Below are 18377 nucleotides of genomic sequence, written 5' to 3'. Positions count from 1 at the left end.
ACCACTGAATTACCCCACACCCTGCATTGATTTGCAACTCCACGGACTATTGAAGCATGGAGAGCAACAACCGCAACACACAGCTGAGGGGGATTAACAGGAGTAACGTGGCTAAAGGCCCCGCTCCATATCAGCACCACGGGCAGCGCACCACTCTGCTGCAGGATGGGACCGTTACACATCATTGTACCTGACCTGTGTACATTTGAACTAGGTTCAGATCCACTGATAACCATGTGCAATAAACCTAACTAATATCACATGTACTGCTGGCTGAAGAAACAGCAAAAGTTAATATCCAGTTGATGTTCTGAATGTTATAAATAATATAATAAAGTACGATAAGGTCACATACATATACAATCAGTACAGCTGCAGACACACTACAAGTCTCATCAGTATAAATGTTTTTTTTATTTTTTTACGCAGGGACAGCTGTGAGTTCACTCTCCACATGAACAGCGTTTTTTTTTTTTTTTTTACACATCTGGACAGATTAAGGGCGAGAGTACAGTAACACCGGCCCCATTGGTCCTTCAAGCCGAGCAGGGTGCAGAATGCGGACCGGTCCTGGTGGGGGACAGTTTGGAGCAGGAGCACCGCCCCAGTTCAGGCAGCAGGGCCGGAGCAGATAAAAGCTCAGATAGTGATTGAAAGTGATGGTAAAAGGATTTAGCCTGGGCATTAACAGAGAGAGAGGGAGAGGGAGAGAGAGAGACAGAGAGAGCAAGAGAGAGAGGGAGGGAGGAGAAGGAGGGAGGGTGATATTTTCCATAAAGCCTTTTTTCTCGCTTTCTTTCTGCCCTTGAGCATTCCGGGTAAACCCAAGCTTGTAAAGTAGGAAGAGGAGGAGGAGAGGGGGGAAGAAGGGCGGGCACAAGCCTTTCCTCAAAGTCAATATTTTATACTTTTGATACTCCTTGACGCTGGATTTCACTCCTCTTTTCCCAGCCCTTTCCAGATCTAGGACACCGATCTACCGTGCGCAGTCATCCACGGTGTGATTAAAAAAAAAAAAAAGTATCCGGGAGAAGAGCAAAAACAAACAGCGAGACGGGGCAGCCAGATAACGGGAGTACAGCGAGGACCGCGGCGTGGAACGAGTTCAGTGGATGATCGGGGGGGGCATCTTTTTTTTTTTTGCCCAAAGACGGGGACGTGCATGTTCCCGGACCTCTCTCGCGGATGCATGTTAGAAGTAAGTGCTTTATCTGATTTGACAAAACATCTCGCAACACGATGCATTTTTGCCAAAGCTCTTCGAAGTCTGCACCGAGAAGAAGCTGCACTGAGTTGCAACACAATATCCGGAACCATTCCGGGATAATCGGAGTGGTGACGTGGACTTTCGGCTTCATTCGCACTATTTCATGCGTTAAAACGCATTGGTTTCGGAATGTGCAACACACATGCAGTGCGAGCGATGCTGCGCGGCGGGGGGGCACTACTAACCGACACACTCCTACAACACTGTCAGTGCCGGGAAATAGCTTTGACGACTTCACTTGTCAGCCGAAGTAAGTCCGAGTCCACGGGGCTGTGCGGGACAGTTTGCGCGAGGACCTGGCTTCTGTCAGCGTGGGGTGACAGTCGGATTAAGATAAACGAGGGCACGCTGCAAAAAGTGTCGACCATGGAATAAATATATATTTATTCATGTATTAAAATCAGTTTAAAATCAAATTATAATTTTAAAAAGTGAATAAATCCGGCACGAACTACTTCCTGTGCAGTTCGTTTATCTTGACGTTTGTTATTAGATTCATGAGAATATGCTGGAGTAAGAGAGTAGGCCAATAATCAAGAAAATCTCTAGAAAATGGCACTTGATTCAAGAAAATGAAGATGATGTGTGCGTATAACTGTCATTTTGCATATATTCTCGTAATTTATGAAAATAGGCGATATAGGCAATTAAATGCCTCCTCAGATTGATATTTCTTGCAGTGCAGTTATTTTAAAAACAAACATCTGTAGCCTACCCTCTATATCCAGCATTGGAGAGCCTATACAACTCTGTGCGTAAAAACACGTGCTGCTGCCGGGTGCCACCGGTGTGCGTGCCAATGTTATCCAAACAAAGCTGCGTGTTTTCATTTACAACTTTTCAAATTAAATATCGCCGACGGTTAGAGGCGGATTTAACCAAACTTGCCCTGCTTGTAACCAAGTTATTGTGCTACACATCCACTCAAAAGTTCTCCTCATATAGTCTGAAGACGAATGTGGTGTTTTTTTAAATTTCCAAGCTAAATTACCGCCCATTACTAGGCCTATAATAATTAAGGAGTTAATTATGCAACTAAATGAGAACACAACCCACCCACCCACCCACCCGCATGCAGCCTATATTTCAAAGATTCATTAGACGTTTATTCATGCAAGTGAGAAATACCATGCTGCTCTCAAACTGCTCTGACAAAGTGTATCTTTGCATTTACAGTGAGATTAAGGATGTGCTGAATGAATGAGGATACGTTGCTCATCACACTAACTCCCTACATTTGTCCTCATTTCGCCACAGGACAATCAGAGGAGCTCGGCCAGTGCAAAACGTCCAATGGATATACCTGAAGACGCAGCGTCCTCTCCGACCAGCTCCACTGTTTCCCAGCAGGACACCGCTCTCTGAGACATGGACCCGCGTGAACCTCTCTCACCCAACACCCTGCAACACTATGGTTAAAGTGTATGCCGAGATTCATCTCTGTAACATTATCCGCCTCTCCACCCACCGCTCATCTTCACCAGGAAGTCAGACGTCGAAACAAGACAGCGTCCCCCTCTCGGCTCTGTGGAGTCCGTCGATATCTGTGAAGAGACACTGAGCGAAAGTTCCCGACACAGCGACCTCTTGTCGTTTAGGGCATCTATAAGCCCGGAGGCGAGCTGTGCCAATCTACCTGCACCTCTCCATTCACAGTACAGCAGTATGGCGGTAGGGATGTCCACCACTTCCTTATGATTACCACTCCATGCGCCTCACCTCTCCTCTGAGCTCCGTGGCCCCCTCACCTTGTGCCGGACCCCGCTCCAAAAACACCCCCCCCCAGCCTGCCATGCTCCTCCAGGCCGTGTGTCTGCTGCTGCTGCACTGCTTAGCCTCCACTCTGGGCCAGTACGAACTGTGCAAGTCCCTGGTGAGCACGGATGAGGGCTCGGTGTGGGAGCAGTACGCGTGCCAGCCGAAAACCGCGTCCATGCGGGAATACATGCGGATCAAGGTGGATCCGCCCGGAATCACATGCGGAAACCCGCCCGAGAGGTTCTGCACTCTGGTGAGTTCACCTCGGGACTCGTACTGCATCTTTTACACCTTTATGAATAACTTCAAAATCCATATAAAATGTATATATTATGTATATTGTTTTTAAGCGTAAAGAGTGTGAACAATGCAAACAGGTGCTCCACACATGCAGAACACCTTGGTTGGTCTTCATTTAAATACAGTTTAAGTCACTTGTAAGATGCATAGAAGTGTAAAAAGTTGAAAACTACTATTTTGAAAATCAACAAGGTCACGGGGTTATGCAATTAAGCTGAATAGTGACAACAGTAAAAAGTAATGACAGATATTCACACAGCAGAATTCACACTGTAAGGGCTATAGGGAGCTGAAAGGGATGACATAAGTGCAATGACTTGGCAGGACTCAACCTCCCTAAGAGAGGTCCGGAGGTGTTGTTTACATTAGTATGGACTTGGCAGCCTGGGATCCGGTTTGATTAGAGGACCTCACATTTCCTCTGGTAAAATGCATATAGCGGGACCTTTTTAGTTCCAAGGACACTGAAGGGTGAGCTGCGGGAAAACTCGTTAAAATGTCTGCTACAGCGATATTTAACACACTTTAGCCTGCAGGCTAGTTCCCATCCCAGCTAATGCAAGTGTAATAATTTGAAATGCGGGTTATAAAATCATTGCAATACTAAGAAGACTGCAATTAAACTTCCCACCGCCTCTTCAGAAGAAAGTTTTATATTTGACTCACTGTGTGTGTGTGTGTGTGTGTGTGTGTGTGTGTGTGTGTGTGTGTGTGTGTGTGTGTGTGTGTGTGAGAGACTGCAAGTTCATCCTCTTGATAATCGCCCCGCTGTCACCGACTGTCCACTCACTGAGTTGGCCAGTATTGAAGGTGCCAGACTTGTCTAAACAGCCATGAGTCAGGATCTCACAACAAGTGTTTCTGGAGAGTGTTTAAGCTCGTCTGCATCACATCATGTCATGCTGTTAATTAGGTATTTGCATCCTGTATGACTGGAGATTTGTTACCTTAGAACAGATTTAACAAACAACCCTCCGCCCCCAGTTTTCCTCCCTTCCTTCCTTCCTGCCTTGCACGGAGACTAATAACAGTACTTGGGGTCATTTGACAGGAGCAGGAAAGGATCTTGCGCTCCTTGGATACCTAACGGTTAATGATTTGTTTAATGTAGAGGTAGCGGAAACCTTGTCTTGAGAAAGCCTCTCCGATGACTTTCTCCTGAGACAGGAGACGGACAGAGACAAGGGGGAGAAGGGGGGAGAATTGAAGAGAGATGCTCGCTGCCATAACGTATTGACGTCTGCCCCCTAATGGCCCTGGCCTGGAAACTTCTATAACTATGTTTCTGAGTGAGCAATGATGAAATATTGATGGGTTCCTTAATGGGCTTCCTTACAAGGGTTGGCCAGCGTCGCTCCATTCTAAGGATCCGGAGTGCCCTGCTAGTCCGGCGAGAGAGAGAAAGAGGGACAGAGGGCGGGACGGGAAGGAGTTTGGTCTTAGTCAGCACTTTCACTTCAGACGGGGTCGTTACAGTGGAAAGTTGTGGTTCTCCTCAAGTCATCTGCGACTGTGGGGGGATTGAACCAGGCCCCCTACTGCGCTGACTGGGGATTTAGAGAATGAAGAAGCTGTGAGATGAAAGTTTACTTAAGAAATGAGGGATGTCAGACTCAAATGCCGACATAATGAGAGAGCTGAGTAGGTTTAACACTGTCACTAGATCATTATTTGACTAATCTTTGGCTATGTAAGGTCCTATTGAGCAAAAAATTACTTTTCTGGCATATAATAATCCATATTTTTCAAATGACAATCTAAGCACTTTGGGTTAGGAATCACTGCATATCACTTGGGGACACTTTAATCAAGGTTATTACATCTGCTCCATCTTTCTTTCGGACACACTGACGGAGTATTAGTTAAGGGTTATTAGTATACAGATCATTTCTTTTCATGCAAGCAGCATTTTTTTTTTCCTCTTCCAATTGCCCCCGGATTTGGCAGCTTTACAGAAAAGCCGGTTTCTTATCTAATTGGTGTACATCTACATTCACTCATTCAGCAATCCCACAAGTCAAGGGAATGTCGGGGCACTGCGAGTTAAAAAAAAAAAATTACTGCATCACCCAATGCGCAGAGCTGCTCATTCTTAATAAGACTTGAGACATACTGCGGAGGATGCTAAATAATATTTCCCCCTGCTCCCATCACCCTACGAGTGCTACAGTATGCTCCAAAAAAACTATGGGAAAATTCACTTTTGGGGGGGTTTTGATGTTGAGGAACTCTGTCGCTTTCTCTGCTTGCATAGGTTTACAGTCGTTGTTGGTCCCTCCATCTCCACAGGGATGCATTTTTTTTCCCCCACTCTATTTATCTCTCTTGTTCCCTGGGAATGCAGCATCCTTCCTCCTCAGCCAAAAAGGCCAGCATGTTGGCTTCTTCCAACATGACGGGCTTCCAGCACTTTGACAAAGATGCTACTGTCACTAGTGCCGTGTTAGGAGCTTCAGTAGTTTCTTTGTAGTTCCCCTGTATGATAGCTCGAGTCGTAGCTTGCGGTTGAGGATGATGGAGTAAGGAGGCATGAGGGGGGGGTGTTGGAGAGGGGGATAGTTAATGATGAGGGAGAGGTGAGGAAGATCCAAGCTTAGCTAAGCAGAAAGATGAAATCAGACCACAGTTCCACAGAGTAGTACACAGTGTCGATATAAAAACGCTGCATTCAAAAAGCTCTCGTCGTACAGTTGTTTGTTATTTCGCTTTTTGGTTTTGAACCGAAACCTTCAATCAACCACCTCCCTTGGGTCCCGAGAGCAGCCGAATGCAAATGGGATGCGTGCATGTGTACGGGAATGTACAGTGTGCCTCACGTTAGCGGGGGGACCAGCAGGGGTGTGCGAAACGTGTGCACGAGTTGGCCGACTGCGCACGGTAGTATGTCTAAGAAAGACACACCTTCCTGTTCCACAACACATTTGCCCGTTTTAGAAGGTAGAAATCTGCCAGCTCTAAAAATAGACATGAGAAGAGAGAGAAGCTGCGCAGCAGCGGAAGGGGAGCATGCAGGAAGGGGAGGAAGATGGCAGCTGGTAGCGTGGATCAGTGCTTCCCAGACTGGGCCTATGGCCATACCTCATACTCCCTGCCCAGTGTAGCCCTGCCAGGCCCGGCTGGCCTGCCCTGCCCAGCAGTGGGCCATTGAGGCCACGCGGACGGGCCACCCACACCCAGCAATGGGCCATCCCTGATGCACCTCCCTGGGGTTAAAGCCAGCCCAGGTGGCCAGTGTCCTAATAATAAGCCCTCTGAGGGGAATTCGGGCGCAGCATGAGCAGGTTTGACAGTGCAGGGCATAATTAACGAAGGGAACACAGAGAAAGAAACAGGCAGCTAGAGAGAGCGACAGAGAGAGTGACTGTACGAACAAGGGAGGTGGGGGAGGGTGTAGTGATGTAATGGCATGCCTCCCCATTAGGACACAGTTGAAAGTGATCAGAGTGTGTTTAGATGTGTTGGCAGAATAGAAGGATAGTTATAAGTGAGATTTATCCCTGACTCAGGTGAGACTAAGAAGGATTGGCCGCAGGGGCTTAGAAAGCCTGAGGTGAACTTAGCAAACCGCCTTGTCTCGCCATCAGGATCGAAGGACTGATGGCTGTTTGGAGAGGAGAGGCCATAAGTATATAGACGCTACAGAGCCAGTGTTTGGACATGTGTGAGAAATAGACTGGCCAAAAGATTTGAGTGATAATTCAAAGGGAAATTTGTACCTGGATGTTATTATCATATTTGTGTCCCTTATGACTATTCTTCATGATAAAATTGTACTTACCACCTCCATAGACATTTGGGAAATACAGACAAGTGCGAGTGAGCGTGAGCCTCTTAGCTTTCCAACAAAACTTCAGTGCAGCAGAATCCGTCTCAAAAATACAGACAGAAAGAAGTCCCCTGGAAATGCCTGGAGACACGTATTTGAAAAGATTTCTGTCGATCTGAAATGTTTGAAGAGCTGTAGGAGACTCGCACTATTTGCCACTCTAGTCCCCATTCCCCAAATTTTAAAAACTTTAAAAAAGTGGAAATATGGGATGCATCAAGAAGAACCTTAGTCAGGGCAAGGACGATGAGTATCTAAGGAGAAACGTTCTGTGTCAGACTCATAGGCAGCTGTTTGACATGATTTCTGTTGATTTGAAATCTATAGCAGACGCATGCACTGATCGGTGCGATTGAAATTGTTCGTCCTGGAGTCCACCTTTCCCAAAAATCTGTACGATAGAGGTGGTGAGTGAAATGTTATTATAACCAAGAATTATGACAACAAATACCAGAATTTCCCTTTAACGTCTCTAACACAGCAGCTCAATAAAAGATGAAGCACACCGATTCTTAACATCGGGTGTGTTTACAGGAAACCTGCTCCCATTCTAGCGTATGAATGAGACAATAATTTGCATGTCATTTGTAATTGCCTCAAGTGGTGTCACATGAGTCGGCGTCGGTTGGGTCTGAAGACTAAAGGGAGGTTACCAGACTGTAGCCCGCTTCTCACCGCTGCTTGAAGCTATCGGTTCAAGGCTGCATTACTATAAAATACATGCATGTCTGGTTTAAACAGTGGTGCTCAAGTTGCATTGTGGGTAATGTAAGTGCCATGTTTCGAGTAAAAACTCATCTTGTTCTGCTGCTCAATTTTGATCCTCTTTTGAAATTACTATCCGTCATGAGGAGTGCAATGCTAAATCTGAGGAGTACTCTTTAAGAAACACAAAAGGTAAAATATAAAGATCTCTGTTGCACAAGCCACGTAATTTCATCTCAAAGCTTTAAATCCTTTTCCGGCCCGTCTGCCTCCCTTTATCTACATCTCCTGCTTTGTGATTGCTTTAGATTTAATAACAGACATCAATAAAAGATAATAGCTTTTACCTGAATTCACCTCATCAGTGCACTCAAAGAAAAAAAAAAAAAGCAATTCTCCTTAATATTTTGTTGTTCAGTGCACTGTATCGGCTGTAAGCATTACTTAATTTTAAGATAGGTTCCTAATATAACTCGTCCGGGTCAGACTGTGGTGATCTGCGCGGGTCAAGCTTTTGCTGCTGCTTTGGAGCAGCATGGTGTCCCCGCTCTGTCCTTCTTCTCTCCTCCTCTAGCACAGTCACACATGCCTATGGCAAACATTTACTTTTGCTTGCACATACACACACACACACATACACACAGACATAAACAACACCCACCCACATAAACACACACACCTAAGACACATTTACACTGCCGTTAGACGTTTAAACAGCAAGCGAATAATCACCATTTCAAGTAATCAAATTCAAAGGATTTGTAATTGCATACATGTACGGAACACATACACTCTCATGGATGTACACATTTTTTGAGGCAACACAGACACACACAGACAGACACAGCATCTTCTCTCAGGGTAACAAGAACCAGTATGATGGAAAAACCTCCAACAAAATAAAAGATTAACGTTATAAGTGAAAAAGCAATATCCCTTTCTCTTTGCCTCTGTGGCCTTTTTAATGGGAGGGTCATTTCATTCGATGTTTCTCCAAAACAAAATAAATTGTGTTCTCTGAGCGTGTCCCTACTTTTATTCCCCTTGCTAGCAATATAACTTAGAAACTCCTATAAGTGGAGGAAGAAATAAAGAGGAGAGAGAGGGCAAGGCGCCGGCGGTGACAGAAAATATTTTGGGGGATGGGGGACAGAAATGGTCATAAAAGCCATGGAAGAGACGAGGAAGGGCACGCAGAGCACTATTTTCTTCATGCTTTATTTCCGTGTAAATGCACAACGGCAGCTTGCTATTCCTGTATGCAATCGGAAATGTTTTATTACAGATGTTATGTTCATAAGTCCCCTTATAAACTGATGTGGTCAGGAGGTCAGAGAGCGCACTCACCGATGCAAACTTTTGCACTTGAGGAGTCGTTAATGAGCGTTAAGAATCGCATTGTTAATCCGCAAGTGAAAACAAGGAAGTCACTCATCGCCGAGGCATCGCGGCGGCTGTTGTCGTGGAGACAGGATCCCAGTGAGGATAATTGCTGGAGGGGCTTAGCAGTGCGGGCCACCTGCCGCAGCAGTTGGCCGGGATCTGTGTGTGTATGCGGGTGTTTGTGTGTGCGTGTGTCCTGGCATAGACGTAGTGGGCCGGGGTAGAGTAAGGACGACAGGGCACACAAAGGGCTTAAACATAACCTCACGCGTAAGTTTCTCATGGGGGATAAAAATCTTCCAGCCTATATTACAGTCATATCACCTCTATTGTAGCTAATCCTTATGGGAGAATCGGAGAGGTCATAAATAATAATTATATATATATATATTATATATATATAGCATTGATCTTTGCTTCCTGTCTAGTTCTTTGTTTTTGCCTGGACACAAACACACTTTCTCTCAGAAACACACACGCTGTGACAAGCACACTTAAGCAGCCAACGTATATGGAGTTTGTGTCGTATCTGGGACAGCGTGACAGTGCGATCATTTTCAATAGGATTTGTAGGTCGAGGGTCATCCCCAGAACAACAGCCTACTAATCCAGTCCCGTGTGTGTAAACGTGTGTCTGGACTGAGGTCAGGGGATGCACTAATGGAGGATACAAAAACAGCGAAGGCCGCTACGGTACAGAGTAGCTTTCGGCTAACAGTAGCACGTAAAAGTACCCTTCATCGAATTCTTGTGTCTTTTTTCCGGTTGCAGTCGTTTATGAGCATTGTAGATTGTCATCCTAAATGTGTTTGTGCCGACAGTGATCTCTATCTGAGTCAGTGCAATGGAGATATTTGGGTTATCAGATAGAGGACAATGCTGCTATGTCGTTGCAGTGAGGAGAGAGATAGATTATCTGCAGGTTTCGGTGTAGGGATCCTGTACTTTCGCTGCTGTTTTTTCACACGCATTATGATCCTGTACAGTGTCTTCCGTGCTGTACAGCTTCCCTCAGCGTTTGCTTATGTTTGGAGTTTTCCCACTCTGCACTGTCACCATAAATCAGATGATTTATAATCTCAGCCTCGCAGGATTGTAACTTTTGCTTTTGTTATTAGACCACTAGAGTGGCTTTGACCGACTGCTCACTTTCCCCTCGGTGCAGTCCGACGACTTCATTCAAAAAGGCAGAACCGTCGGCTGCTTCTTGGCAATAGACGAGAGAAAGCGCACGTCTGAAAAGAAGCGGCGACACATGATCCGTGCTTGCACAGTGCGCAGTCGATATTATGCAGTATTGCTTTCACGGTAGAGCTTACATCATACTGGAGAAACTGCGGTTTAAAGCGATACTAACAATAAGCCTTTGTAGGCTCGAAAGGTTGCTGTAGAAAGTTAGGTGAGCTTGAATTCATGTTAGTTACGATGGACTCGAATGGAAAAGCATTAAGACAGCCATTGAAAATTCTCAAATCACTTCATAATCCACTCTCCATCTGTATGCTCCATATGTCACAAACACTGTCTCCTCCCAGATGAGGCTAAATACACAACTTGAATCTCAATCCTCATGAATGACTCTTTTCCACAAATTTTCAATCAAGGATGACACCACAAACTATTTACAGCCTTTAAAGCCTTTAAGGGGAGACGCTACTCAAGAGATTGATTTTGGGGGAAATGTCACTAAACAGTCATTATGCGATCTAAGACTGCTTAAAGCAGATGCAGCGTTACGTTCCGTTAGTGTTCCATCAATTTGTGTAATTCATGTTCTCAGTGCATCTTCAGTCATAGCCATAATTTGATAAATGGCAAAGTAGGTGAGTGAATGTTCTGCATCTCTCTAATCTGAGTAAGAACAAATCTGTGTTTAACATTTCATTCGTCATTGCCAGGATTTTCGCCCACTAAGACGTGTCTGTCTGTGAACGTTCCTTGAGTTTAATGTTTAGAAATCTTCAGACATAGTTAAAGAAAAGGCACATTAATCAAGTGTATTATCATCAGGGCCCGTATTTATCTTTAACGGCTAAATATCAAACCTGGGAATTAAGAGAAAGATAAAAGGGACTCTGTGTACGTTTAAAATAAAAGCTTTTCATCAAACTTAGGTCATTAAAATGCTGTTGAATTCAAGAGAGCTCCAGAGGTCTTTTAAATCAGTCAGGAACTGAAGCAACATGACTGTAATTGCATATTAACAGTCTGAAAATGTGTTTGTTCACACATCTTTATTTATATTTCACAAAAATATTAGATTGTCGTTAATTGCTACCGGAGACATTAAGGATTTTACACAAATAAAAAGAACAAAATCATATATTTCTGGAGAATAATATAACTAACAATGACTAAAATGCAAGGGGCAGATGTAAAGTAAATCCTTGTCTCTTATTGGCTATTCCTGCTCCGAGTGATCAATCATGTGATCACTCGAGGGCTGCTCTTAAAGGTTACCATTACACTTTGCTGTAAAGAGTGCGTCGTTTAAGAAATGTCTTATTATTCACTTTTTTACTCCCAAGTTGTTTTGAGCATTCTTGAGTGTAATTCTTAAAAGTTTGATAAATCAGGGCTCAGTGCTCGACACAGTCAGTGACATACCGATTTATGTAGAAGCATACACTTTAATTTTTTACATCTATTGAAGTAAATCTTTTTTTTTTTTCTGCACCAAACAGAATTTCAAGATGAGCTGGCCACAGTCTTAAACAGCACAATTAGAAGCAGTAATAAAACTAAAATAAATAATAAAAGGAACAAAACAGAGACGAAAGAGAGGAAGAGGTTGGAGGTGGAAGAAAAAAGAAGGATATTTTAAGACATACTCTGCACTCCATCAAGAGCGTGTTAAAATTGCAGCAACATTTAGAAAGAATATTGGATTCCCAATAAATAAAAGAAGGATAACTTCAGCTATAAAATGTGACCATGTTGGTGTAGAAAGAGAGGGGAGAGAGGGGGTCTGAAGCACAGGAGAGTGGGAACTGCACAGGCATCAGCATCTAATTCTTAACCTAAATAAAATGTATGTATTGTATTTAGAGCAGAACAAAGTGTCAGATTCTTTTTTTGTAAATCAGTCAGTCAAACTGCGTCATAGCAATGATGGAAATGACAGTTTTGAGGCTTGGATTTTTTCGAGTGATGCCACAAATGTAAAGTACATGAAATAAGCCAGTGGCTGTGTGTTATTAAGTGAATACAGTTGAACAAATAATACAAATAGTGATCCCTTCCATGCAATGAATGACTGATTAAATATCTGAGAAAATAACTCCTCATCAGTGTAATTAGTACATCCTGAGGGCAGGATGAGCCTTCTGAATGTGATACAATCTAAACGGCGTCAGAGCAAACTAAGCACCAGGAGAGATGATTGTGAGGATCTCTGGGGATTTCTTTGTGTAAATATTTAACTCCTGCGTTGATGTGGATGTCAGACAACTGGCTTACAACAGTAAGATACATCAATTTCACTGAGATGTCTGCAAACGTCTCAATGTGACAAGCCCATCAACTGTGGAGGGGAAAGTGTGGGGAAAGTTATCTGAGAGGACGGATTTGAAATTTCACAAAGTTTGGTGACAACCCTCAATAAAGGTCACGGGAGGTAGACATGTTTTGGAACATGGAAATGTGCTAATCTGAATAAGCTGATAATGAAATTAGTCCTGAGATGTCCTGACAGAGAGTGAAAGACAATTCTCAGTGCAGCTAGAAAGAGGTTCTGTGTGAGGAGTGCGAACAATCCCGTTGACTTCTGCGTTCTGAGGAGGGGCTTAAAGGTCCTGGCATCACTAGAAGAGGAGGATCAATTCTCTGGAGTTAAAAGTGCAGCAGCACTCTGCCGTCTATGCAAAGACAGTGACGATGCACGATCCTCTTGACCTTCACACTTCCTGTTGTGGTGTTTGCCAAGTTTACTTTTAAGCTCTCTGTCCCTCGGTGCCTTGGCGGGGAGTTAAAGGCGCTCCTCATTTAGAAACACGCCATCCTTTGTTGGAACAATATGGACGTTTTTTTGTGGAGAGTCATGGACGCAGCAGAAAAAGTACACATCTTTTGAATTAGTACTGATGTATGATAATTGCTCACATAAAAGGGGAAGATCTATACTTTTTCTGGAAGACTGGGAGGAGAAATTGTAACACAAATACAATTTTGCGGCAAGACCTTTTGTTTTCTCACAAATTGAGAGTTAATGCAGCGGCCCGGTTTGGAATCCAACATTTGCTTCATGTCGTCCCTTCTCTCTCCCCCTTTACGCTCTCTTTTCTCTCCCCCCCTTTACTGACTATCGCTATCCAATAAAAGGCATAAAAAAAAAGAAAAATGTAATTATTTGGTGGGGGAATATGCACCATCAAAGGACATTATAAACTGAAATAATGGCATTACAACTTTTATTATGTCAGTTCATATTATTTTAATATTATTTTTACTAAAATTACCACTAACTAACAACGAGCAAAATTGGGGACTGTTAATATTCCGGCATTGTAGTACTGGTTTCTGGAGTTGTGGGCAAAATGTAATTAAACTGCCCCGTGTAGTCTTCTGTGTTCTCCGTACCTGATGGGTACTTAAAAGCAACAGGACACACACACAATGCTCAAAGAGTAGGGGGAACTGAGAGTTTAGGCCCAAAGCTTAACTTTGTCCAAAGGCCTTTTGATAATTTAATCTGTCCCTGAGTCTGTGATGGCCTCTGAGAAATAGACCAATACATCATATTACAACACTACAATATTATATTAATACTCAAACCCTGACGGATGTATTCCTGCTCTGTCATCATCTCTTTTAGGAGAACCCATACCTGTGCAGTGATGAGTGTGATGCCTCCAACCCGGACTTGGCCCACCCTCCTCAGCTGATGCAGGACAAAGAACGCAACAGCCTACTCACCTACTGGCAGACAGTCACATGGAGACGGCACCCAGAGCCCCTGGTGGCCAACATCTCAATGTCCTGGAACAAGAGTCTGGAGCTCACAGACGACATCCAGATCACCTTCGAGTACGGCCGTCCGTCTATCATGGTGCTGGATAAGTCCATGGACCACGGACGCTCATGGCAGCCCTACCAGTTCTACGCTGACGACTGCATGGACTCCTTCAACATGCCGCCCAAACGTGTGAGCGACCTCTCGCCCGCCAACATCACGCGGGTCATCTGCACCGAGCAGTACTCGCGCTGGGTCGGCTCCAAGAACGAGAAGAATGTGAAATTCGAGGTGCGGGCGCGCTTTTCTGTGTTCGCAGGACTGCGGCTGCAGAACATGGACAGCCTGTTCACTCGCATGGAAAGTATGAAGGGATTGAGGGACTTCTTCACCTTCACCAACCTGAGGATGAGGCTTCTCAGGCCCGCCCTCGGAGGCACCTATGTCCAGAGGGACAACCTGCTTAAGTACTTCTATGCCATCTCCAACATCGAGGTACCGGCCAGGTGAGGGTCAATGCTGTCTTGATGCATTTGTGTTTACATTTTCATATATCTATTATACATTCCGACATGCCTCGAAGTGATCTCACACAATCCGACACAGATTGTGACCAAAATCTTATTAGACCCATCTCGCGCAGTGTGACATGATATAAATGTACACAAAGTGTCAGGAAAATAAAACGTTGCCCACCGTAAGGCTTATTCTGGTCCACAAGTTAAAGTGATTTCACGGGGACTATTTCTTCAGCAGGAAGTAGATTCAATGAAAACTATTTACAGTTTGCAGGTGTCAATTTCCAGAGCTTTGAGAGCCACTAACAGGATTTCTGCTGCTACAATGGAAGTGCATGGCTCCTCTAGTGCAGCAGCAGAAATCTCAGCTGGCTATCTGAGAACAGATAAGTGAAACCCTGCATGGCTACAGTTGGTACTGTACCAGTAACTGCATGTCGAAAGTATGTCTTTTTATAGATTGGGTGGATTGACCACTTGAATATAATCCCTAAAACAATGCTCAATTACACATAAAAGACCAAATAATACCAGTTCAAAATGCAAAGCATTATTCATGTGTATCTGCTGAAACGACACCAGCCAATACTAATCAATAACAGAAGATAGCGGATCGCACAACCTTTTTCACGCTCAAACATGACGTACAAAAGGAGAACCAACTGGTGATGAACAAACCGTCCGCGCCGACACTCATGCAAACACACTCGCACACACCTTCTCTGATCAGAGGGCGTTAAAAGCGACCGCATCTCTCTCTCAACATGAATCCTGGTCTGCCTGTCACCGGCCCGAGAGGACAATGATTAATGACAGAAACATATGGCCTCGGTGGTCTAACGTAAACCGCCATCCACATTCTGCCAGCGGAGCCCGGGAACCCTTACATGGCAACTTTGTGACAGTGAAGGATGCTCGGGGCCGCCACGCGCCTGCTTAGCATCAACAAGCCATCTCTCCTACCTTTAAGAATTATCATTCCAATCAATACGGGAAGCTGACATTTGAATGGTATTTAACATCCGTGTTGGGACGGCCTGGAACAGAAGGAAGGAGGTGTGAATTTGTGTGTGTGTGTGATAGGGATGGTGGGTGAGAAGAGGGAAAGTGAAAATGAGTGACTTTTTTGAGGGGCGTTGGCTTATGTGGGCGTCTTGTTGTGTGTTGTGTGTGGAGACGAGGTATGGGGGTTGTTTGATGAAGTCCTGAGTGGATGCTGACACAGCACACACAAACACACACACAGCCCTCTAGCACTGTGAAAAGGGCCTGCAGGTATTGATCACAGCCACTTTTCAGGCTCAGCACAGAATCAGAGAGAGGGAGAGCTCTGCCCAATACCCCGGAGGGGGAGGGGGAGGGCAGTCCATCACCACGCCAGAAGCTCCACCGCAACCAGTACATTCCATAATCAACCATGCCTGTATAGAAATATTGGTGCTTATTTCTTTATTTAGTAGTCCACAAGTGCACCACATCTATAAGAATTCATCTTCCGTCTCCAATTCCCTGCTGTGCCGCTTTGCGTGAAACACTGTTGAGCTCCCAAAACATTTCTCTTCATATTTATACTTCCAGAAAACATTCTTGATTCCTCTCCTCACCCCGAGAGCAGGACTAATGGCTGGTGGCAGCTGGAGATAGTGTCAGTTTGTGCTGGATCTGGTAACAGAGGACCCAAATTTAGCCCTGTGGAGATGACTGAGGCCAGTCCGTCTTCCGCCCTGGCCACCCACACCTCCCGTAACATAATCACTAATCAATAAGTTATTCTGGGCAGCCAGCAGGAGTATTAGGTGATAGTGGAGGGGGGTCTTCAACAGTACAGTACAATCAAGAGTGTCTGATGCTTACGGCTGGGAAATTGATTTTGGGGAGCGAGACGATTAGTCAATGTTCCCTGGACAAAAGGCTAAGCTATTTCATCTCATCTCATCTGGCCTTAGTAACATATTGGGATTTCCAATGCTTAAAATTTGAATAATGAATATTCCACTCCGCTGGTGCTCCGGCAGGGACGGCACGCTGAAATGGGTTTTATATGATCAAGACCGAATGGCAGTGTACCGCAGGTCGCCCCGGTAATGAGATATGCTGGCGTTATCGATGGAGAGAGGGTTGTAGTCACTTCCTGGCCGTATTGTATGTCCCCAGGCCTCTAGCTGTGGCTCTCTTGCTGAACCCAGTTAAAAGTAATTAGTTAACTCTTCTTAATGACCTGCGTTGAGCCTGGACAGAGACAGCAAAAAGGGAAAAAAAAGCCTTTTTCTCATCAACCAGTGTAAGACGTTACCTCTGTGGGACGGGTCTCTTTTATCCGACGCTGCATCGTCGCTGAGTGACTTGCTGGGCTCTAAAGAGCTGGCGCAGGTATGCGGGAAGCCAGGTGCTCAGGGTTAAATAGTGCTGCTTTATCAATAAAAACGTAACCCGATAGGCCGTTAAGTGCAAACGCAGGGAAGCTTAGTTTGATAGGAGGGAGGTTGTAAATTTAGATTTGTGGACGCGATGAAAACACTCCGCAAACTGGATCTTGAGCCAGTTGTGAGAGGGCATTTAGGGTGAAAGGGCAGCCATCGGTGGAGCAGAGAGCAGAGAAGGGCAAACAGAGGGAAAGGAGGCAAAGTCAAATGGGATAGAGTCGATAGAACGTTATTATACGATTCAGCCTCACTCACTTCGTGTTGCAAAGTTCTCCCGGGGTTGACTGTAATGAGCTACAGTCCTGACTACAATATCACCTCTAAGCCAAGGTGTTTTGGGTTTTCAAAGCCTCCGGCTTCATGCTCACTTTACAGGCTGTATTCAACCCTTAGATGTGGCCATTTCCATATCGCGGACAGATGGGCCATGGGAAAGCCATCTCCAGCAATCAAAGATAGAGTAGCAAAGCCTCAGCTCTATCATCATTTACATCAGTGAAATCCTATTCACTGGGAAGCTTCACTCGTAAGCGGAGCTCTCAAATTCCCCCTCATTCATTGGACCTCCATCTCCCCATCCCTGTTCCCTCTGTCCCATCTGTCAGCTGCCCTGCTGGACTGTGGAGTGGGCTATAGGTCTGTCTGTAGTCTGCATTATGGATTAGCTGTGGGGTCATGGATTGGGCCTTTTTAATGAAATAAGCAGCAGGTCGTACGGTGGGTCTTTATAATGGAATAAAGGAAAGGCTGTAAACTCAGGAAGAGCCAACTAAGTGGATTAGGGCCAAGACGGGGAGAAGGAGATGGAGCAGAGTGAGGCGGAAGACGAAGTCTGCATCGTTTTTCTCTCCCGGCTGGTAATCGCTGCAGCATCAGGCCTTCTTCTCAGTTTGATTTGATTGGCTGACGGAGTAGGAATGACATTTAAGAGAAGCCAAGTGTGCGGAGCGTCTTACTCCCCTACGTCAGTCGGCTGAGCAAGGAAACATATTATTAGCAGCACATGTACATCACAGTACTGTTGAGGTTGATGTCACCAACAAATTATCATTTTTCAATTGGCTTTCAGACAAATAATTGTGCACACAGAATTTAAAGTGAGTTAGATCTTGTCACATTTTATTAGAAAACCCACTATTAGCAATTGAGGCAATCAATATTTTTCAAATATCAATGTAAGTATGGATTTTTAGAAAATTGGCTTTTCCTAATTGGCTTAAACTACTGAACAAACTATGGAGGAGGA

At 44.7% G+C, this 18377-nt stretch overlaps 1 protein-coding gene across 1 annotated transcript in view; it reads left to right on the top strand.

Annotated features, from left to right (window-relative positions):
• The first annotated feature begins 2975 nt into the window (after window positions 1-2975).
• Window positions 2976-18377, top strand: part of ntng2b (netrin g2b) — a 51062-nt gene continuing 35660 nt past the window's right edge. The window contains exons 1-2 of the mRNA XM_076098762.1: window positions 2976-3278; window positions 14053-14696. Of these exons, the coding sequence (XP_075954877.1) occupies window positions 2976-3278; window positions 14053-14696 (947 nt within the window). The remainder of the gene's footprint in view (window positions 3279-14052; window positions 14697-18377) is intronic.

This window comes from Anarhichas minor, unplaced genomic scaffold (genome assembly GCF_050575085.1).
Source record: "Anarhichas minor isolate MPS153535 unplaced genomic scaffold, ASM5057508v1 ptg000002l, whole genome shotgun sequence".
Taxonomy (NCBI): domain Eukaryota; kingdom Metazoa; phylum Chordata; class Actinopteri; order Perciformes; family Anarhichadidae; genus Anarhichas; species Anarhichas minor.
This window is presented reverse-complemented; position numbering and strand designations above follow the sequence as displayed.